Source organism: Portunus trituberculatus, chromosome 28 (genome assembly GCF_017591435.1).
Source record: "Portunus trituberculatus isolate SZX2019 chromosome 28, ASM1759143v1, whole genome shotgun sequence".
NCBI lineage: Eukaryota > Metazoa > Arthropoda > Malacostraca > Decapoda > Portunidae > Portunus > Portunus trituberculatus.
In genome coordinates, this window is record NC_059282.1 from 9433556 (window position 1) to 9456672 (window position 23117).

The window sequence follows — 23117 nt, forward strand, 5'->3', positions numbered from 1 at the left end:
TCCTATTTCCTCACTTCTCAGGCATGTTTCCTTTACATTCCTCTATTTCCTCTTTCTCTTTTCCTTTTACATCTTTTCTTCTCTCTCTTCTCTTCTCTTCTCTTCTCTCTCTCTTCTCTCTCTCTCTCTCCTCTCCTCTCTCTCTCCTCTCCTCTCCTCTCCTCTCTCTCTCTCTCTCTCTCTCTCTCTCTCTCTCTCTCTCTCTCTCTCTCTCTCTCTCTCTCATATTTCCTTTCATTCGTTATCATTCCTTCATTCATTTCTCGTTTACTCAGCATTGTTCCCCCCCTCTCTCTTCCTCACACACACACACACACACACACACACACACACACACACACACACACACACACACACACACACACACACACATTTTATATTCCTATTCTTTCATTCTCTTCTATTCTCTCCCTCGGCTCTTTCATTATTCTTATTCTTATTCTTCTTTGTATTTTATTATCATATTGTTGCCGTATTAGCAAAGAAACGGTGGCCTCTTTCTCTTCCTCCTCTTACTCCTCTTGTTGTCTGTTTTCTTTTTTCTTTTCTCTTCCTTTGTATTCCTCCTCTTCCTCCTCTTTTCATATTTTCCTCACTTTTTTTCTTCCTTTTGTATTCCTCCTCTTCCTCTTTTGATTTTTTTTCCCTCTGCATTCCAGTGTTTCCTCTCCTCCTCTCCTCCTCTTCCTTTTACTCATTCCTCCATTCATTCTATGTTCTTATCCTTTTTCTTTACCTAATCCTCTTGAGTTTTCTTTCCATCCCTTCATCTCTCCACCTCTACCTCTTTCACCCTTCTTCTATTCCTCCTACATTTTCTCTCATCTCTTCACCTCATCATCTCCTTGTTCTTAACCCTTACATTACTTAGACGCATTTCCATATTCATTCTATTTACTATTTGGTGATTTTATACAGCTTCAGGAACTTATGTGGGGATTAGAATAGTGAAGACTCTGGCCATTAATGTTCTGACCTCCATAGACCTTTCCTAATGTCAATAAAATGGTCTAATCACACATAAAACTCAAGGTAAAAATGCGTTCCAGTACTGAAGGGATTAAGGTCCGTATTCTGAAACGCTTTGCTCTCTCACCATCACTGCTTTCCAAAGGCTCCAGTTGAAGATACTCGTGTTTTTAAGAGTATTTTTATGTCTCTGGTGATAGATTGGCAAGAATTCTAGTTTATGAAAGGAGAAACTGTCTTAAAAACTCGGTTAGGTGTCCCTACTCATGTTTTTAAGAGTATTTTTATGGTTCTGGTGATAGATTGGCAACATTTCTAGTTTATTAAAAGGAGAAACTATTGAAAACCGAGCTAATTGTTTCTGTGGCCTTGGAAAATTGTCGTAGTGAGAGAGGGAAGACATTTCTAAATACTGACGTCACCTTTCTTTCCCCCCCACAGGGTGCAGGATGTCGTGGCTGGGGGGAGACGATCCAGGTGGCGGAGGGTTCAGGTACGACTATCCCTGGTGGGCGGCGGACGACAGGACGGGCCCCCGCTCTAACCTGACGTGGGATGAGAAGTGTCGCACCCTGGACTACCAATACCACGTGGTCACAGCGGTCATCTCCGGCATGTTCCTCATCTTCGGCGTCGTCTACAGCCTCTTCGGTGAGTTCCTCGGGGTGTAGGTGGTTGATTTTCCCCTTCTGCGCCTCCTACGGGTTTCTATTGGTGGTATACGAGGATGTGGAAGACAATTGTTCTTTCTATCATTTGCGTCGTCTACAGCCTCTTCGGGGAGTTCTTGGGAATGTGGGGGCTATGAAGGTGGTATATACTACTCTTTGGCGCCTTCTGGTTCTTTATCATTTGCATTGGGAGATGTAAGGAACGTGAAGGTAGTTGTTTTTCTCCTGCGCCTCCTACGGGTTTTCTTTTTATTATTTCGTTGTCTACAGCCTCTTTAGTGAGTTTCTGAGGGTGTAAGATTGTTGATTTTCCCTTCTGCGTCTTCTACGGGTTTTCTTTTTATCATTTGCGTTGTCTACAGTCTCTTGTGTGAGTCCCTGAGGGTGTAAGGAGCGTGAAGATTGCTGATTTTCCCTTCTGCGCTTCTACGGGTTTCTATTGGTGGTTTGCCAGGATGTAGAAGGTGTGTCTGTTTTTCCTCGTCAGCGTCATCTCTACAGCCTCTTCGGTGAGTTCCTGAGGGTGTAAGATTGTTGATTTTCCCTTCTGCGCCTCCTGCGGGTCTTCTTTTTGTCATTTACTTTGTCGACAGTCTTCTACGTGAGTTCTTGGTAGTGTAAGGGTGTGAAGGTGGTTGATTTTTCCCTTCTGCGTCTTCTACGGGTTTCTGTTGGTGGTTTACGAGGATCTGGGATGTGTGTTTGTTTTTCCTTGTCTGCGTCATCGTCTATAGTCTCTTCGGTGAGCTTCTGAGGGTGTAAAGTGTTTGAAGGTGGTTTGAAGGTGATATTTCCCTTCTGCGCCTCCTACGGGTTTACGTGGATGTGGGAGGTGTATTTGTTCTTTATTATCATTTGCGTTGTCTATACCCTCTTCTGTTGGTTCCTGAAGGTACTAGGGACGTGCATTAGGGTAGGTGGAGTCATACAGGGCACTAGAACTTGTATTTTTTTTCCTTCTGCGCCTCCTACGGATTTCTATTGGTAGTTCATGAGGATGTTTGTTCGTGAGTCCTTGCAGGTGTAAGGGGCGTGAAGGAGATAAATACTTCCTTCTGCACCTTCTGTGGTCAAAAAACTTTCTATTTATCTATTTATCTATGGTTGTGGTGCAGTTTTTCACCATCAATGCCACCACCACCACTACCACTACTGCAGAAGGCAAACAAGTAGCCTGAGCGTTCCCTGGGGAGTGGACGCGGTGTGGTGACGGAGTGAGGTGTTTCTAGCTAGAAGTTCCCCTCAAAAAACTCCCCATAGCTTCCCTCAGGCGGGGCGATTATGTCATATTTTCCCTTGTGGCCGCCTTGCTTCCTTCACCGCCGCCTGCAGCAGTGAGGAGAGAAAAAGTGCTGGCAATTCTCTACCTCCTTCAGGTGCACTACCATATTTTTCTCCTCTTTTCCTCTTTTTTCCTTTTTTCTTTTTCGTCTGAGCTTTTCGTTCATTTTTTCTCTCCTTTCCCCGAGTTTTAATTGTCTTTTTTTTCTCTCGACAACTCTTATCGTTTCCTAGTTTTTTTTTTATTCTTTTCTCCTTCCCCTCATCAATCTTGTATCCCTTCCTGTTCCCATCACCCCGTCACTTTCACTCTTATATAGCCTCTTTCCCATCAGTTTCCCTCGTATATAACCCTTTTCCCATCACTCCCTCGTATATACACCTTTTCCCATCACTTTTTCTCTTATATATCCCTTTTCCCATCACTTTCCCTCGTATGTACCCCCTTTCCCATCACTTTCCTTCTTGTATACCCTCTTTCCCATCACTTTCCTTCTTGTATACCCATTTTCCCATCACTTTCCCTCGTATATACCCATTTTCCCATCACTTTTCCTCTTATATATCCATTTTCCCATCAATTTTCCCCTTATATACCCCTTTTCCTATCACCTTCATTTTTATATACCCCTTTTCCCATCACCTTCCTTCGTACAACTCCCTTCCCTTCCCCCATCACTTCACTTCCCTTCAACATCTTGTATATATCCCTCTCCATCATTTTACCTTCCTTCACGTATCATTCCTCCCTCCTTCACCTTCTGCTTCGCCTCCTCCGTGTAATAACTCCCCGCCACGCCACCAGGGTTCCCAGGAGCAGTAACAGTCCCGAAGGTTCTCTAGTTCACCCTCCACCTAGCACGGTTTCTTTTGTTAAACTTGAAGGCATTTAAGTCTGGGTTAAAATGTGCTTCAAGTTGGCGAGCTCCCGCAGTGCCAGTGCCTCGGGTCAGCAGCTTTAAGAGGCACTGAGTTCTGGCCATGGGAAGGAGAAGCAATGCCTTGAGTGCCAGAGGAAGGGTGGAAGAAGGAGAAACAGTGCCTAGGAAGGAGGAAAGTGTAAAGAAAGGAAGAACACGAAGGAAAGAGAAGTGTGTTGAGGAAAAGTGGTAAGGAAAAAGTTTGCGAAGGGGGAGAGAAATGTCAGGGGGGAGGAACGGTGTCAGGGGAGGAAGGCAGAAGCGTCAGGGGGGAGGAGGGAGGCTAAGGAAGGAATTGCGAAGGGAGGGATAAGTGTCAGGGGGGAGGAAAGGTACCGCAGGGAGGAAGGAAGCCGTGTCAGGGGGAGGAGGATTGCCTGAGAAGGAAAAAAGGGATAAATGCCTTGGGAGGAGAAGGTGGTGGTGGTAGTAGTAGTGGTGGTGCCTTGGGAGAAATGAGTGTCCCTGCCTTTCTCTCTCTCTCTCTCTCTCTCTCTCTCTCTCTCTCTCTCTCTCTCTCTCTCTCTCCTTGGAATTTAAGTGACAAATCTCCACTCTGATTTTTTTTTTCTTTATTTAAAGGGAAAATTAGTTTGTCCTCGTCCTCGCCCTTGTCTTCCTCCTCCTCCTCCTCCTCCTCTTCCTCCTTCTCCTCCTCTTCCTCCTCCTCCTCCTCCTCCTCCTCCTCCTCCTCCTCCTCCTCCTGCTGCTTTTCTATTTCCTCTTCCTCGTCTTCCTCTCTTCCTCATTTTTACCTTCATTTTTCGTTTTCTTTGTTTTCTTCCTCCTCGTCTTCGTACTCCTCGTCATTAGTCTCCTCCTCCTCCTCCTCCTCCATCTTTTGTCTCCTAAGCGTACCTCCCCCATCCCTCCGCCTCCCTAGCACTCCAAACCCTCCCATGAACAAAGCACAGACAGACAGACAGACAGGGACGGGACTAGTACACGTTTTAGCCTCCTGACCTGATTTCTGTGGGTCAGCTCGTGTGTCATTGTTAACTTGACCTCGGCGTGACCTGTTATTCCCTACCATTGCCTCGCCTCGCCTTCCCTCACCCTGCGCCTTCTCTTGGGAATGTCTGTTTGGGGGTAAGGAGAAGGAGGACGAGGAGGAGGAGGAGGGGAAGGCAATGGCGTGATGTGGAGTGAGATATTGGAGGGGACGAATGGAAAATGGTTCGCCTCCTCCTCCTCCTCCTCCTCCTCTTCCTCTTCTTCTTTTTCTCTTCTTTTTTCTCCTTTTTCTTCTTTCTTCTTCTTCTTCTTTCTCGTCTTCTTTGTATTTTTGCTTCTTTTTCTTCTTCCTTTTCTTCTTTTATTTTCTTCTTTTTTATAGTTATCCTTTATCTATTTTTCTCTTTTTGTATTACCTTATTCTTATTTTCTTCTTCCTCCTCCTCTTCCATTCCCTCTCATCCTCTTCATGCTATTCTTACTCTTCCTCCTCTTCATCATCATCAATCATCATCATCATCATCATCATCATCATCATCATCATCACCATCATCATCATTATAGTCATGCACTTTTCTGTATCCTAATAATTTTCGTTAAAGAATATTTACACTTGCTTTCCATCCACTCGTTGTCTTCCTCTTCATCATCACCACCATCTTAATTATTCACTTTCCTTCATTACAATAATTTTCATTTAAGCATTTTCTCCCTTGTTTTCCATCCACTTGTCCTTCCTCCTCCTCCTCCTCCTCCTCCTGAAGCCTTAACAGAAGTGCGTGTCTATCCCTTAAGCCCATCCTGTCCTCCCATTCTCGCCACCAGGACAGACACTTCCCTCATCGCCTCTTCGTCCTCAAATCCTCGACTTAGACCATCCCCAAGCAAACCCAGGCGCTCCCAAGACTCACTAGGCCTTCCCATGTGCTCTCCTGGCTTCCCCCAAGACCCATGACACCCTAAACCAGCACAGCACAGGCCCCTGACAAAGGATTCAGGCTGGGTGGGTGGCTGGCGGGCTGGGAGGAAAGTGGGTCGGAGCTACAGATCAATACAGTAGACAGAAAACGGAATAGCTGGCTGGCTGGCTGGCTGGCTCTGGCGGGCTGGCGGGCTGGCAACACGAACCGGGATTTGAAATTGGCGCCAAACTTCGACTTGTTTTCACTTTTCTTGGGTTAGGTTAGGTTTGATTGTCACACATTCTCTCTCTCTCTCTCTCTCTCTCTCTCTCTCTCTCTCTCTCTCTCTCTCTCTCTCTCTCGGTAATTCTCAAAAGCACTTCAGTTCCTCCCTCCGTCGAGAATTAAGTCAAGGTTTCACTCGGTGTTTCAAGAACGCTCGTCCAACTAACCTCTCTCTCTCTCTCTCTCTCTCTCTCTCTCTCTCTCTCTCTCTCTCTCTCTCTCTCGATGTATCCAAGGTTTTTCTCTTCTTTTTCTTCCTTTTCCAGTCCGTCCTTGGTTCCTCAACCCCTTCTCTCTCCCTCGTCACTGATAACACGTTTTCTATGATGTCTGCTTGTTGGGGGGCGGGGGACATTGGGGGGTTGACTCATGGCCTCCTCTTGGAAAATGCGTGTGTAATCTGCGTTATTCTTCATGCGCTTATCCACCTTCCTTTTATTATTATTATTTTTTTTTTTCGGTACACTGGTTGTCAGAATTGTGAGTTGCATTGCGTTACTCGTGGCTTGGCGGGGGGGTGGGGGATAAGTGGAAGGGGTGTTCGTGTCTTCTTGCGTTTCTCATTGGCGTGGTATCTAGTGGTGAGGTTTTCCTGGGATATGTATTCTGAAATGCATTGCTCTCACACCACGACTATTGTCAAGGGCCACTGAGATGATTAGCAGGGTTTTCAAGAGCGTTTCCCCAGTTCATAATGTAGAAATCTTGTCAGTCTGCCTTTAGAACCACAAAAACAACTTTAAAATGCTTTATTTTCGCTACGACTATTTTCCAAGGCCACGGAGATGATTAGTGAAGTTTTCAAGAATGTTTCTCCAGTTGAATTATTAATGCTTGTCACTCTGCCTCTAGAACCACAAGAATATTTTAAGAAATGCTTTATTCTCTCACCGAGACTATTTTCCAAGGCCAAAAATATGATTAGTGGAGTTTTCAAGGGTGTTTCTCCAGTTGATAATAAAAACACCTTGAAAAATGTTTAGTTCTCACCACGACTATTTCCCAAGGGCCACAAATGATTACCGTTTTTTTTTTTCTTTAGAATGTTTCTCTAGTTAACAATACAGAAATTTTGTCACTCTGCCTCTAGAATCATAAAAAAAAAACACCCTTGAAAACTTGTGCAAATTTAAATCAAGCTTTTTAGAATAATGGAGGTGAAGCACGGAAGTCTTTGAGAATACGAGGTTATGTGTAACGTTTAGAACGAACATGACACTAGAATGAGGTTAGCTATGAAGCACACACTATAAAGCCTACACGAATACTTGCTTGTAACAGAACAAAAGTAACACGCATCATTGCTTGTTAACCTTTGTAAGAGTATACATATGTAACCTTTCAGAACCATCATGACGCTGGAATGATGCTAAATATGAAGCACACTATAAAACTTTAATAATTTAGCCGCAGGAAAAATGTCAACTCACACGTCACATACACGTTAAGGTTTCTGAATCGTATACTTGACCCTAAAATCTAAATAATACAAATGCATATAACTTTACACTATAGACATTAACCCCTTCACTAGTGGGACGCATTTTTACCTTGAGTTTTAGGTGTGATTAGGAAAAATCTATGGTGGTCAGAAGATTAATGGCCAGAGTCTTCACAATTTTAATCCCCCACATGAGTTTCTGAAGCTGTATAAAATCACCGAATAGTAAGCAGAATGAATATGAAAACTCGTCATGGGTTAATTTCTCAATCCACTCAAGTCTTTCCCATAGCAAATGTAAACTTTATAACGCAAATATATATTTTTTCTTTCTTTATCATTATTCTTTTCTTTATCGTTAAAATTGCACTGCGAGAAACTTGAGTGAATAGATCAATGGATATATCTATTAACATTTTTAGAGCTAAATTTACGATTCCAAAGGCTGACAGTATAAATGTGTGGATTCATCCCTACCCAGCGAAGCCTCCCCCAGAGCAGGCAACATTGCAACACGCCCCGGTAACCTTAGCAGTGGTCAAGTGTAATTCTCCTCCAGTAATACGACCTTGAGGGCTCGATAACGTGAGACATGAACACAATCCACTATCATTGGTTCATGCTAAGCCTCTCGACGTGGTGTTTTGTGGCGCTAGGTCAGGTTTTTGTGCGTTGAGTGACCGGTTAAGAGGAAATGATTAAGTGGTAGTGGAAAGTTCTGTGTTAGGAAAGGTTTGGTTAGAGAAATGATTAGTGGCAATGTTATAGGTTCTCTGTGTTAGGAAAAATTAGGTTAAAGAATTTATTAACCCCTTGAGTACCATGACGTGTTTCCATATTCTTCTGCTTACTATTTGTTGATTTTATACAGCTTCAGAAACTCATGTGTGGGATTTAGATAGTGAAGACTGTTGCCATTAATCTTTTAACCTCAATACAGCCTTCTAAATGTCAATAAAATGGTCTTATCGTACACAAATCTCAAGGTGAAAATGTGTTCCAGTACTGAAGGGGTTAAGGGGTTATGTTAAGTTTTTAGGGGTTAAGGAAAAGTATATAGTAGTGGAAAGTTCTGTGTGTTAGGAAAGGTTAGGTTAGGTTCTCTGTGTTAGGAAAAATTAGGTTACAGAATTTATTAAGTTGTTATGTTAGGGCTTTAGGGGTTGAATGAAAGTAATAGGGTGGTATTGGAAAGTTCCCTCAATGTTAGCAAAGATTAGGTCAGAGAATTCATCAAAGTAGACAATGTAAACTCATTTTTTAATAGAACTGCACTTTTCCAAATCTCCCTCGGAAAACATGCCCTTGAAACATAACTCAGAAAGGTGAACATGCATAAACATTTAGAAACCTTTCCCACAGCAGACAAAACACAAAAACGTCCGGTCAACCTTTGCGAAAATGAAATACAAAATACACTCGTTTTGAAATCCCGTAAAGAAACATGGCCTTGAAATAGAATGTAGCAAGCGAACATACATCAACATTTATAAGCCCTTCCACGACAGACAAAACACACACATACATGGTTAACCTTTGAAGAAGAAGAAGAAGAGAGAGAGAGAGAGAGAGAGAGAGAGAGAGAGAGAGAGAGAGAGAGAGAGAGAGAGAGAGAGAGAAAATGCACTCTCTTTTTCGAATATCTTACATGAATACAACTCCACAAACACACACAAACATTTATAAACCTTTCCCACAGCAAAACAAACACACATATACCCGATTAACCTTTGGGAGAAGAGAAAAAAACAACAAAACACAACTTACAATTCCCTTTCTGCATGACTCCCTAGACCCCACATGTGCCTTCACTCCCTCCCACTCACAGCTTCCCTCGCCTCCACCACCACTACCACCAGCAGGCCTCCCACTCCACCCTCTCCCTCTTCCCCGCTCTCTCCTGCTTCAGCGTCACTTTAAAACAGAAGGTAAAGGTGACAGGTGCTTCCAGGAACGACGCAAATTCTCAGGGTGTCTCGGTTGGTGGGTGGCGCGGAGCAGACACGGAGGCGAGAGGTTAAGTGGATTGTCCGAGAGAGGTTAAGCTTTGCCAAGAGGTCAGCACGGGATTCAGGGATTGAGGGAAAGAAAATTCGTCTGTCCACGCCTACCTACCCACCTACCCACCTACCTACCTTGCTGTTGTTTCTGCATACAGGCCATACTATTACGAAGGTTAATGAGCCATGTTGCTTGTGCTGTATTTACTCTGATGCGAAATTGTGGAGGTTTTATAGAGTGTGTGTGAAGTCAGCCGTCATTTCAGTGGTATGATGGTACCGAAGGGGGTTGCATATACTCTTGCAAAGGTTAATGAGGCATGGTGTGTGTTACCTTTGTCCTGCAGTGGCCTCAGAGGAACTAATAATGCTCGTGTGTGTTGTCATGAATGGTTACATCAGTTTTAACCCACCACCCTCCATTCACCCTTTGGAAGTTCCCACAGCTTGCCTTTATATTCCAGTTTACCAGTTTCCTAATATTCGTGAAGATAACACAAAAAACATCACAAAACTTATTTATTCTGCCCTCAACCATTTCTTCCAGCAATCACAACTCTTTTCATTCTTTCTCTTCCAGGCTACCGGTGTTACAAAGGCATGATGTTTCTTTTTCCTTCTCTACTAAAGTTTACCAGTATTTCTAGACCGCAAATGCCCCCAAAAAATAAACAAAACCTACCACAAAACTTATATATACTATCTTCATCCCTTTTCCTCCTAACCATTACAATTATTTTCCTTCCTCTATCTTTTAAGACTAATATTCTTTCTCACTCTATTCCAATAATACTGAAAAGTTGAAAACAAAACACAACCTGTCACAAAACTGCCCTTAATCATTCCTTCATTTTCCTTCTAACCCCCTTCTCTCTTTCAGGCTACCGATGTTTCAAGGCCGTGATGTTCCTGACGGGATTCATCTTCGCGTCAGTGGTGGTGTATTTAATCTGCCTGAGCGAGGACCTGCTGCCACTCCTAGGAAACGCAGGGGTGGCTCTCGGTGCGGGTGTCATGTTCGGGCTGATCACGATGCTGGTGCAATACGTGGGTCTCTTCATGACTGGTCTGCACACGGGGCTCTTCCTTGGCGTGGCTGGCATTGCAATAGCCTACAAATGGTGAGGCAAAGGGAGAGACAGGCGGACTGATTGAGATTAAGGAAGGGAGAGTGAATGTAAAGAAAGATAAGTGAGGAAGCAAAATGTGTGTGAGAGAGAGAGAGAGAGAGAGAGAGAGAGAGAAAATAAAAAGTTGGAGAGAGAGAGAGAGAGAGAGAGAGAGAGAGAGAGAGAGAGAGAGAGAGAGAGAGGAAGAAAAATATTAAAAAGTTAGAGAGAGAGAGAGAGAGAGAGAGAGAGAGAGAAGAATGGAAGGAAAAATATTAAAAAAAAGTTAGAGAGAGAGAGAGAGAGAGAGAGAGAGAGAGAGAGAGAGAGAGAGAAAACCTAACCTAATTCATATGGCCACGGTGGAATGGTTTAATCCTTCCCTTAATTGAAGTGCGCCAAGTTTTATCCATACGCTTGGTGATAAACTCGTTACAGCTTTGTTTGTGCCCTCTTTGTAGCGCGTCACGGCCATTACCAACAGCATGACGCGCGCCGCCTCTGTTCATGTGTGTGTTGCTGCCTCTTAATTCTCAAACCTCGCTTCTCTATCTTTATTCCTTCCTCTCCTCGCTACCTCTGTGTTTTTAAAGGTTACTGTATTCATGATAAGTCGAATTTAATATGTTGTACTATTTTTATTGTTATTGTTATTCGTTCGTGGAAAGATTGACAAGTTTATGGTTAGGAATAAAGTCGTTGTTTTTGTATGGCGTGTAAATGCGTCATGTCCGCGGCCAGTTTGTCTTGAAAAGGTCATGGTGTTTACGGAGGACTCTGAATTAATTATTGTTTTCATTTAATCTTGCAAGTAATCTAGTTTGGTTAAAAAAAAAAAAGATTGACTGCTATGTAATATTATGTAAAATATAATAATGTCATGACTATTTTTGCTATCTATGTATTTTGTGGGATGATCCAGAATTAGTATGCTTTTGTTTTTATTTAACCCAGAATAAAAAAAAATACAATTCTAGCCAAAAAGATACAAAGTACGAAATTTATATATACATACAGTACCGACATATTTCTACCTGTATGTTTCCAATAGGTTTAAAAAAAAAAAAAACATGGATACAACCAAAATTAATATACATTTTTTTCCTATAATTCAGAAAACATAACAACTCATCAAAAAAAAATATATGCATAAAAAACATTATACACATTTTCTCTCCAGCATAAAAAAAACTAACCTGGCAAAAATGTGGATTAATGGTAGATATTATGTATTACTGTATTTGTATTGCTTTGGTGATGATGATGAGATGAGAGCTCTGGTATCACTGAAACTTGAAAAAAGATAAAGGGGATATGGAATAATGGAGGAAGACTGGAAGCAGGAGGAGGAGGAGGAGGAGGAGGAGGATGGAGGTTGATGAGATGAAAGAGGAGAAAGAAAGAAGCAGAGGAGATAGAGGAGGAGGAGGAGAAAGGAAAGAAGCAAAGATGAAGTGGGAAGGAGAGGAGGATATGAAAAGGAGGAGAGGAAAGAGGTATAGTAGATGAAGGAGGAGGAGAAGGAAAGAGGCAGAGGAGATAGAAAGAAAAGAGACAGATTAAGGAGTAATAGGAGAAACGAAAGAAGCAGAGGAAATGAAAGAGAAAGAGGAGAAAGTAAAGAACAAAGATGATGAAGGAAACAGGAAATGAAGGAGAAAGAGGAGAAAGGAAAGGGACAGAGGAAATAAAGTAGAAAGAGGAGAAAGGATAAAGGCACAAGAGATGAAGGAGAAAGAGGAGAAAACAGAGGGATGAGAAAGATGAAGGGGATGATGAGCTGTCAATCACCTACGCAAAGTAAAAAAAAAAACATGCTGAAAATCTTACCATGTTGCCGAGATAAGACATTACATTAAAGGTGTCTGTACGCAGGATAGATGGTCGCACCTGATGCCCAGCGATTGGTAATGTTTGTGTTGGGTTCCTGCCTCACCACAGCTCAGATTCTGGCCACCTACCAAGTGTTCATCCCTCGTGGCCCGCTGCCAATGGATTGATTTGTGGGCCTTTCACAGGAAAATGAGTCCTCTTTAATGGTACTCTGAGGCTTGCTGGCTATTATTATGCATGAGATGACTGGTGTGGGTGTGGGATGGAGCTCATGATTATTTTTCTTATAGAGGCAAGGATTTCTATTTATCCAGTGTAAGTATGATTGTGAATTGTGTCTTGTCTTTATCCATCTTTTTTAGGGAGAATCAGCCTTGGTGTGTGTTTGTATGTGTGTAAGATGGGCTCTGATCAAGGACAAAAAAAGGAAGTAAAAAAAAAATAATAATAATCCACTCAGGTGCCAGTTCCTAAAAGATTGGATTTATAATTAACCCCTTCAATACTGAGACACATTTTTACCATGATTTTGGGGTATGATTAGACAATTTTATTTGCATTAGGAAGGGTCTGTGGAGATCAAAAGATTAATGGCCTGAATATTTACTATTTTAATTCCCACATAAGTTTTTGAAGCATTACAAAATTGCTAAATAGTAACCAGGATGAATATGAAAACACATCCTGGTAATGAAGGGGTTGTAGGTGATGATGACAAGTTAAGCATTAGATGGCAGTGAAGGTGAAAAGTTTTGCAAGGGTACGGTATGAAGAACCAATCTTTAGTGTCTGAGGTGCAGCAGATATTATTATACACTAGATACTTGGTGTAGATGCCACTGATGTTTACTTTGCTAGAGTTAGATATATACGACCAGCCTGGCCTTGCATGCTTACATATTGAAACCAGGTTAGGAGTGTGTCTGGCTGTCTGGTCTCATTATCTCTCTTGTAAGCAGTGCCTTGTGTTTCAGGTGGGTTCCTAGCAGTGTGTGGCCAGTGGTGGGCATACTGCTGGCGTCAGGGTTACTGCTTGCCATCCTGACGCTTTACTTCCAAAAGGGCCTCACTATTCTGGGCACGGCCATCAGCGGGGGTGCCATCATGTCTGCAACACTCGACTATTTCATAGAGAAGGTGCCCGCCTGTGTTGCTTTGGCTGGGTTTTCTGTGTCAGCCTTGTGTTTGTTGTGCTCATGTGGTCCTGTCTGTTCATTCTGCCATAAAATATGTTCTTTCCTATTTACTTAGTTAAAGGTGGTCATGTTTTTGTTTTGTTTTTCATTCACTTAAAAGTGTCTCATCTATATTCACCATGTGTTTGTGTGGTCTCATTCTGTTCATTCAGTCCAGAAATGTTCTCTTTCATATTTATTTATGCCATGTTTTGTTTTCATTGAGTTAAGATTGTTTCATCTTTATCTTAATCATCTTCCTTACATATTGCTTCTTTAAATCAATGGCACTGCTTATCTCACCTTTCCTCCATCACTGTCCTTATCTCAAACCCTCACATCTTCACACTAGTACTGCAAGCAAGGAACTTAGCATTAAGCCACCACCTGTTTCTGCAGTTCCTGATGGTGCACTGGTTTGGCGACCGGCTCAAGGTTGTGGAGAGTGACCGACCATGCTGGTTCTCCTGGATGATCCTGGGAGTGTGGCCCTTCATGGTGGTAGTGGGGAGTCTCACTCAGTGGCGCATTACAGGCCGGGGCATCTACCACCAGCAGTGTGAGTCAGGAGTGTCTGTGTCTCTTCCTTTCTCTTTCTCCATCTCTGTATAATGTTCATAATTCCGGTGATACACAATGGTATTTCTTGTCGCATGTGGTGAAGTGGGCATAGTAGAGTTTTTTTACATGGCTGTAACTTTCATCATATCCCAGAGATTCGCGGTACTTGCTCTATTTTGTGTATCGCATGAGGTGAACTGGACATATTAGTCATTTTTATCCCCCTCACGGTGCAATAAATTCCTCTTGTCACGACCACAGTGTTCATTGTCTGCCTTTCTCAGCCACCCGTCCCCCCCCAAGCCACTGTGTGTACATCTGTTTGTATTGTTTGTACTATTGATGTTTTGTTTGATCCTGTTTTTTTTCTCTCTTATTTTCTTTCTATTGTTGTGACTTTGTAGTAGAGTAAGTGGAGTTTTTAATGGTATAGAGTTAGTATTTATATTCATTTTATTCTTTTCTGTGTGTGTGTGAGAGTAACTTTTCATCCTCATTTTTCCAGCACTTGCTTCTGTTATCTGCAAACATTAATCCTTTCTGGGACTGATTTTAGCTCTCCACGTCTCAAATCTCTCTCTTCCACCTTTGACCTCCTTGTGTGAGTGTACCTATCCCCAGTACCTCCCTGCATCTTGTACCCATTGCTTTGCCATCCCAGTATCTCTAATTCATCTAGTCTTTCTCCCTTTCCTTGTGTGAGTGTGCCTGCCCTAAACCACCCAGTACCTCCCAGTGTGACTCATGCTCCATTGCTTTGCCATCCCATTATCTCTAATTCATCCAGTCTTTCTCCTTTTCCCTGTGTGAGTGTGCCTGTCCTCAGTACCTCCCTGTGTTTTGTACCTATTGCCTTGTCATCCCAGTTTCTTTAATCCATCTAGTCTTCCTCCCTTTCCTTGTGTGAGTGTGCCTGCTCCCTACCCCAAGTACCTTCCAGTGTGACTCTCTTGTGCCCCTCCTTACAGTGGTGCCCTCCAAAAAGAACAGAAGTGTCAACCTGCAGCGCCTGAGAAGTCGCGAGGCGCGTGCTGAGCTGCGGCAGAAGAAATATCGGTATTTGTACCAAGTTCGTACAGCACATGGAGACATCATCAGCCAGGTGAATATGCCAGTGTCGGATCTGAGATTTACCACTGTTAGCCAGGCATAGCGGTGTCGGCCCTGGTGTCGCTGCCGCTGGTTGGTGTCGGAGGTGGTGGTGGCACTAACTGGTGTTGTTTCATCGTGAGGGCCAGGCAGCAGGTAATGACAACCCTCTCTTTTTGTCTTGACTGTTGACTGACTGCCCCCACTCATCCATACCAAGCTCCTCTTCATTATCCTTCCTTTCTTGACCTCCTCTGTATTCTCTTCCACTTCACTCTTTCTTTCTCTCTGTCTCTCTTGCTGTCTCTCCCATCGCTGTGGCTGCCTCTCCTCCAGCTGTGTCATCTCCTTTGGTGAGGTACAGACGGGCCAGCTCATGCCAGCACCTGTGTGAGTCGCCACCACTCAGACAGATTCTACTCTTCTGTTCTCCTCTGCCTCTTGGACTTTGACAGGCTCTTAGTCACTGAGTCAAGCTATTTATTCTTGGCTCTTAACATTGTGTCTGTCTCATCTGCTTTCCTTGAGTTGTAATGAAGGTATTTAATTTATTTTACAGTGAGGTCCAATATTTTCAAGTTGTGGCTAAAGTATTTGATTTTTAGTCTAAATGGCAAGATCCAGAAGTTTAACAAGTGAAGTGTAAGATAAATGACACAGACACAACTGGTTTAATGTGACTGATGAATTACTCTTGAATATTCTCTGGTATGCATTAGTACGTATGACATGTCACTGTCTCTCATTAGGATTCCGTTCCCTTTGAATAATCTATGTTGCTCAAACTGAATTAACCTGCTCCTTGGTTGGTCACGTAAACTTGCTTGGCCTGCCATCATGCACCGCTCTTTTGTTCGCCTCAACACCAGCATGATTGTAATGTTGGTTGCCTTGTGCTGGCAGTTCCCCAGTCAAGGTTTGTCTGCTCCTGTTATGTCACACTTGGTGGTTTGATATCAAGTACTTTCTTTGTATGTATTTATTTTCCATGTTTGCCTGCTTTTTTTTTTGCATGTGTTTGGGTTGCATTCATGTATTTTTAAGTATTTATTTTTGTTTGTTTTTTTATTACTGTTAGCATATTTGTTTTATTTTTAGTTTCATGTGTCATATTGATCTGCTTCACATAAGTTAGCAGCAAGTTTCTTTGATACATTTTAGCTGTGTGTCTGTAGTCAAGTTTTGCAAGGCAACGTCTAGCATTGCTTCTCTTAGAGTCTAGGAAGTCTCCACACTGGCCAACACTACATACTCTCAGGATCATACGTTCTATTGATAATTTTGTTATGGTTAAGGTAAGAGCATTGCTATATTTTTGCAAGTCACTTACTGAATGAATACCAGCGACATGGTGAGCCAATCTGGTCTGAGTGAGAGTTGATTTCCTCCGCTTGTAGGCATTGCAGGCTTTCTTCTGTCTGTGCACCACTGTCAGTGACGTGAGGCCAGGCCAGGCCAGGCTTGCTCTCCTGACTTGCCATTCACAGTCTTGTGCGAACAATGGGAGTTCTCAGGTGTGGTGGTTTGCTCCTTTGGAGCTACAAGTTCACTGGATCTGTGACAGTTGTTTCCAAAGAGAACTCAGCCTAAGGTCAGTCCAGCTGTACATGATCCAAAGGTGCTGGAATGATGGAATGATGTAGCTGTACCACTGAAGCAAGTCTGGTTACACTATTTCTTGTCAGTCTTCATACTTGCAGTCCTTTTTTGAATTGGCTATTTTTCCTAAGAAATGAAGACATGAGGTAATACAGGTGAATGTATGAAGACACCTTGTGCTAGCCACCCCCTCCCTAGAGCACATCTGTCTGGCGCACAGACTGGCAGACTCACCTGATGCCCTCATGATAGGTTTGTTTGCATCTGTTTCATGATGGATGTGGCCAGGCTTGTTTTGAGGCACTGACCTCTGTAGTTCTGTAATGAGTGTCAGACTGGCAGTGTTTGGCCGGCAGACATGAGCTGCTGGCCCATCCGCTGCTCCTGGTGGCCTTGATCCTCCTGGCGTTTCCTTGCTGGCCTCTCAGTGAATCATTTCTGCGTGTGACTCCCACCACTGTTACTAATTCTCTGTGTTGCTTGTAGATCTCACTGAGTGTCATGAGGTTTTGGCAGCTGTGTACAGTCAGTTTCTTTAGATTCATTTGTAAACACATCTAAAGCTTCTTTAAGGATTACTTTGCCTAGTGTTTGCCATTTCTTCCCCCCAATGGGTTCAGAATCTGCCTGGCTCTTATCCTTTAGGTTGGAGTTTTTGTGGAGTCCATTTGATTGTAGCAAATGCTTTTAGGTTTCTATTCTATCTTCAACTAGATCATCACTAAATTGAAGTCCTGGATGGTGGATTTATATCACTGTGCTGTGACAGAATATAGTTCATTCATTCTTAGCCTGCAAGTGGAGCCTAAGATTCTTTGTAGCCTTGTTGCTGTGATGTGGAGAGACCAGTGTGTGAGCCAATGCAGGAGACAGGCTGATAGGGCCACAGGCTGATCAGTGATGAGATTACTACAACCATTAGCTCCTTTTCTAGGCTCGGAATGAATGGACTCACTTTAATGATTCTGTAGGTATGAATGGTAAAGTACTGTAGGTGAGACTCATGTTGATAGGCAGCGAAAGATGCTCTCACTGTTTTCAGCCTAAAATTCCTTCCTTGAATAGTATCACATTTTTCCGTAGTTTAGCTTAAGGACACTAATCCATGAGCAATAACCTTTATTCAGCACCATAAAAGTAGACCAAAGAAGTGCTGCTTCATCCCTGTGCATAGCTAACTTGTAAGGCCGGTCGGTGTTGACCTCACCACACCCTAGATGACAGGCACTAACCACAGAAACAGTTTTGTCAGCAGTCAGTGTTAGCGTACAACCCAAGCCTTATGCGTCAAGCTGAGTCTGGTGTGTGTGTTGGACAGGAGTACATCCAGAGCCTGCAGCGGAAGGCTTACCCTACTGGGGACAACGGCACCCTCCAGTCTGACTCCACACACACCACCATGCTGCCTCCAGACCACACCCAGCTGGCGCCACTCACCGAGAGCGAGGACGAGGCCGGCAGCTCCCAGCCACCGCCTTCACCCCCCGATGCCCCCAGACTCACACGCGTCACCATGCACTAGTGTGTGTGTGTGTCTGTGTGTGTGTGAGTGTGAGTGTGTGTGGCACAGAAACACTTGTGTTGTGGGCTGTGGTTTGTATTGTGCCCAGAGTGAGAAAACTGAAGTGACTAAAATGATATCCAGCCATTGTGTTGATGTCACTGAACCAGAACTATTTAGCTTTGTGATCCTGAAGGCAGAACAGTGATATAACCAGTAGATATTTTGTTGTGTGAGCCATGTGCTTTCTCAAAGAGGAAACTGACTGATCACATGTGCTAATGGAGATGAAGAAAACAAAAAAAATTGGTGAAATCTCAGTCCATTTAATTGGAGCACAAATCAGGAGTTACCTTCCTTTGTAGTGGCAAGACAAGCACAAACAGAACCTTTCCCGGGGGTACTCCTGTCACCCTGAGATGAGGCGGTGTTCACAGGAAAAGACACAAGCAGGATGACAAGTGTTGGCAAGACAGTGAATGCCAGCACCAGTCAACCTGCATGACTTGTGTGGTACTGAACCGTGCAGTGATTCAAGAAAAAACATTAGATATATATAATCATGAACTATTATTGTGATATCATATAGCAAGCATGTGTGTGCATGTATGAATGTATGAGAGAGAGAGAGAGAGAGAGTGTGTGTGTGTGTGTGTGTGTGTGTGTGTGTGTGTGTGTGTGTGTGTGTGTGCGCGCGCGCGCACACGCACATTTACCTGTGTGTATACGTGCCCGGATGTATTAAGAAAGAGAAGAGTGAGTGTGTATGGCAGTGTGGTGCAGCGTGCATATACAGTACATCCCTGACTGTAGTTCTGTGTGTGTTTTTCCCTCTTGTTGCTAGACTCAAAGTGTAGCTAAAGTCTTTCAACACCTGTAAACTGTCTGTCAGTAGCCCAGAGACCTGTAAACTCTCAGTGTGTTGTCTTACTTTAGTCCTCATGCTGCTGGCCCCCTGGTGTCTTGGGGGTAGATCAAATGTACCCTCTCGGATCACCGCCGTGGCTTGTGATGTGATGAACGGAAGAGTCAGAATGATTACTGATTTCTTAGGAATCCCAAGGAAGGATGAGTGTTCTGGTGATTATCATTTCCAGTCCACTGTGTTGTGTGTGTATGGATGGCTAGAGCTGGTCGGGGTGAACACTCCCTCTGGCCTGGTCTTTGTCGCCGTAACTTGCTGAAATGAAAGCGAAAGGTCTTAGTTTTGGATCACCCGTTTCTGCATCATTTTGCTGGATTCCTGCTGGTCCTGATTTGTGGCCGTGGCCTCCAAACCTCATATCATAGGGAGATGTGTTTAGTCCTTGTATACCAATACCAGTACTGTACACCACATACACTGTCTGAAAAACAAAACTACAAAAAAGATGTAGTTATTTAGAATGTGATGGTTAGTTAACGATGGTCGTTCTTCCTGACATCAAAATATTTGGTTTAAAGCATCCAGAGTAAAGGAAAACATTAGAAATGTTGGTTTGAAGCATCCAGAGAAGGAAAATTTTAGACACTAGCAACGGTGAGCCCCACACGGCCCATCGTTGCCAGAAGGGTCAGCCTCTGCTCAGCTCACCACACGTGAAGCCGCTCAAACAAGTGAAATGCTGGCTGCTCCTCGCTCAACGCTGACAGACAATGGCAGCAGCAGCACCAGCAGACAGCACAGGTCTGCCGGAAGTCTTTCTGTATTGATCTAGCTAGGGTGTGTGTGTGTGTGTGTGTGTGAGTGAAGGAAGGAAGTTGTGTGTCACTCAGTTCTACTGGCATTGTGGATGGCTTTAACCTGCCTCTGCCTTAGTGGCCTGGCGTCATGGTGGATGTTCATTCAACTTCATGTTATGCTTATTTATTGACTTAATCTTGTCTATGTTGATTTGTACATGTCTGCAATTTCCTTCCCAATTTTGTCTTGGGAGCAAGGTTTTTATTTTTATTTTTATCTTATTTTATTTTATTTATTTTTTTTTTTCCCTGTATATTTTGTCCTGATTTCTCTCTGGAGTTGAATAACATTGTTGTTGATTATTTGTTAACTTTACACATTGCCTATAGTCATATATAGTGTGGTATTGAGTCAAAGCATAACTGTCTTGTTTACTTCATGATCTAATGATTAATTTAAGAAGCATATCACTAGGGACAGTGTGTCATAAGAGGAAGGGTGTGGGCACTGTGATGGCCCCATGGTGCCATGTCTGGCATCTCAGGATCTGCCAGCACTAGTGCCACACTGTGATATGGACTGAGTGAGGCAGGTCAGCGGACATGACTTTGCTCAGTCTCCTTGTACTGGAAGTGATGTGAAGCCTGGTGCCCATGCTGATAGGTTCATACAAAGTTATGCTTTCCCTATGCAGTCATCTGTGGTATGATGAAATAATCTGGAGCTAATGAGCTGTGTACCTTCATTCCTTGATTTGCTAACTGTGAACACTACAAGGGAATTATATATCATTGTATGAAATAACTGTATCTTTGCTGTTAGCATCCTTCTGAGAGAAGAGTGAGCACAGCATGGAGACCTTGTTCTTCCACTGTTAACATCGACTCTTTTGTGATAATTATTCTTGAGTCAGGTTCACAAGGGTTTCATAATTTATTTCATTTCCTTTGGTTTATGTTTCAAGCATCAGGTCAACTATGTTTTTCTGAATGAGCATGATATTGCAATAGAGTGAAACTCATTATTGTTTATAACGCTCATTATTAATTCAGCATTGGATGGTCCTGTAGTGTGCAGTATGTGGTTATGACACATCCACCTATCAAAACCTGGACCCTCCCACTGGTTGGAATGTTTCCTGACTTCTTGTTACTCTTCACTGAAAAAACTTTCACCAAAGATATTTTTATTCCTCTGTGAAGTCTTGTTCTGTAATTCTAAGATAGTTTTGTCTTGGTAAGACATGCTGCCCTCAGGGCCATGCTGAGTATGTATTGTATGGCTGAGTTGTTTCAGGTTAAGTTTTCCTGTTTGCTTCTATATGAAACTTATACTACTGTAATGATAAAGGATGGATGTTCATATATCACCTAAGACCTTGATATGGAAGGTACCTAGTGCTAGTCTGACTCCATTTTAATGCTGTCTAGGTCAGATGATGCTTTATTGTCTCAGTTAGGTTAGGTTAGGCAGTATTTACACAGATTCACCTTGGAATTCAGTCTTCATGGTTAACAGAATAGCAGTGAGAATATGCATGTGTTGCAAACTTAGTCTCATTTAAGTTAACCTTTGTATTACCTCACCACTGCCATGAGCTGGAAAAGCATGCACAAGTTATATATTTACTACTTAATTATCTCTCATGTATCCTGCAGTTGCTGCATAAAGACCAAAGACCATCATTAATCATTAAATATATAATCAACCTTTTACAGTCTGCTCCAGTCATGCATTGAGTGACCCAAGAAGCTCACTCCTCTCTTGTTAGTTGCCAACAGTGAGGTGAAGCTGGAGCACTGAGCTGCAGTGTGTAGTGGCGGTGACATGATCAGGTGCACCTTGGCTCGGTTCACTCCCTGCTCCTCCCTCCACTCTTTGTGCTGTTGAGGAACATTTCACTTTAATATTTAATGTTATATTGTAAAAACAAATACTATACATTGTCTCATCCATCTAAGCTTCAAACTATCAGACTCAAAATACTGCAAGTTATATATTTTGTACCAGATAAGTGTGAGGTTCAACTGAGCTAGTTACTGTCACACTAAGCTGTCTGGGTGCTGGTGGGAGCTGTTTGGAGAGTGACTTGCCCTCCTGAAGTATGACATGTTAGGAATAGGACAGCTTTCTGCCTTTTCCCTGGAGCTCTATAAACTTTATTCTTAGCTAAAAAAGTATGCAAAGTCTTTGAGCCATGTTTGCTTTATTTTGATTACTTTTGCATTGTTATTTTTATTATGGCCCAAGAAATTTCCTTAATGGAATACACCAGATAAGTTTTGGGGCCACAGTTTGCATATGACAAGCCTCACGGAAGGAACACGGGGGAGAATCAAGGACTCGCTGTAAGTAGTAGTCCATTCTTCCTGTTGCTTCCTTACTGTCAGCTCAGCAGGTGACTGTTGGGTGTGGTAGAGTTGTCAGGAACAGTACCACCACTCCAGTTCAGTGCACAGTACATAGGATTAAGGGTGCCCTGTCAGTCCCAGGGCAGCATTTCCAAGATCACGAGGGAACGTCTCATATCAGTGTACAGTTCATCATCATACTTGTACTGATGCTAGACCTAGAAAGCTTGTTTGTGGTTTAGTGCCAACCTTTGCTTCTTGGATACCTTAAGGGGAATGTTTGTCCTCTCCTCTAGGCTTGAGCAGCTCGTGTTTCTAGCTGACCTCACAGAATGGCTGAGCTTCAATGCCACCCTCAAGCCACTGTATATATTCTGGTTACCACCCAGACTGTCTCAGACACTCCAGAAGTTGAGTGAGAAGTTTGTATAAGGAACACAGTTTTGTATAACTTGACAAATTGGTGTGTGTGTACATTATGTAATAATTTCTTACAGGATATGTCATTGCATCTCTTCAGAAGCAAGTTATTTGTACTGTATGGCATCATGTTCTCTTTAAATAATAACAATGTTTTAAATGGACATGCTTATATTTTCCCATCATCCACTAACACATTATTTTTTCAATCTATATATTACCATCATTATTCTCTGTTAGAGGAACACTGGCCTAGGGCAACAAAAAGGATGCTATTTCCACCAGACTATTTAATTTAAAGAGACATTCGGTTAAGAGGGAAAGAGTGGGGAAAGGTACCTACATCCTTAGGTAAGGAGAGGGAATAAGGAGGCCAAATATGCATTACACTAG

General features: G+C 42.9%; 1 protein-coding gene across 4 annotated transcripts in view; it reads left to right on the forward strand.

The window, feature by feature from the left end:
* LOC123510322 (transmembrane protein 198-like) overlaps positions 1-22888 on the forward strand; it is a 70379-nt gene extending 47491 nt beyond the window's left edge. For 2 of the 4 annotated variants that reach the window (XM_045265351.1, XM_045265352.1), the window contains 6 exons: positions 1411-1620; positions 10304-10544; positions 13340-13502; positions 13940-14099; positions 15070-15203; positions 18033-22888. In XM_045265351.1, the coding sequence (XP_045121286.1) occupies positions 1419-1620; positions 10304-10544; positions 13340-13502; positions 13940-14099; positions 15070-15203; positions 18033-18311 (1179 nt within the window). In that variant the 5' untranslated portion in view covers positions 1411-1418 and the 3' untranslated portion in view covers positions 18312-22888. The remainder of the gene's footprint in view (positions 1-1410; positions 1621-10303; positions 10545-13339; positions 13503-13939; positions 14100-15069; positions 15204-18032) is intronic. The other 2 variants (XM_045265353.1, XM_045265354.1) reach the window with 1 other exon arrangement.
* The last annotated feature ends 229 nt before the right edge of the window (positions 22889-23117 follow it).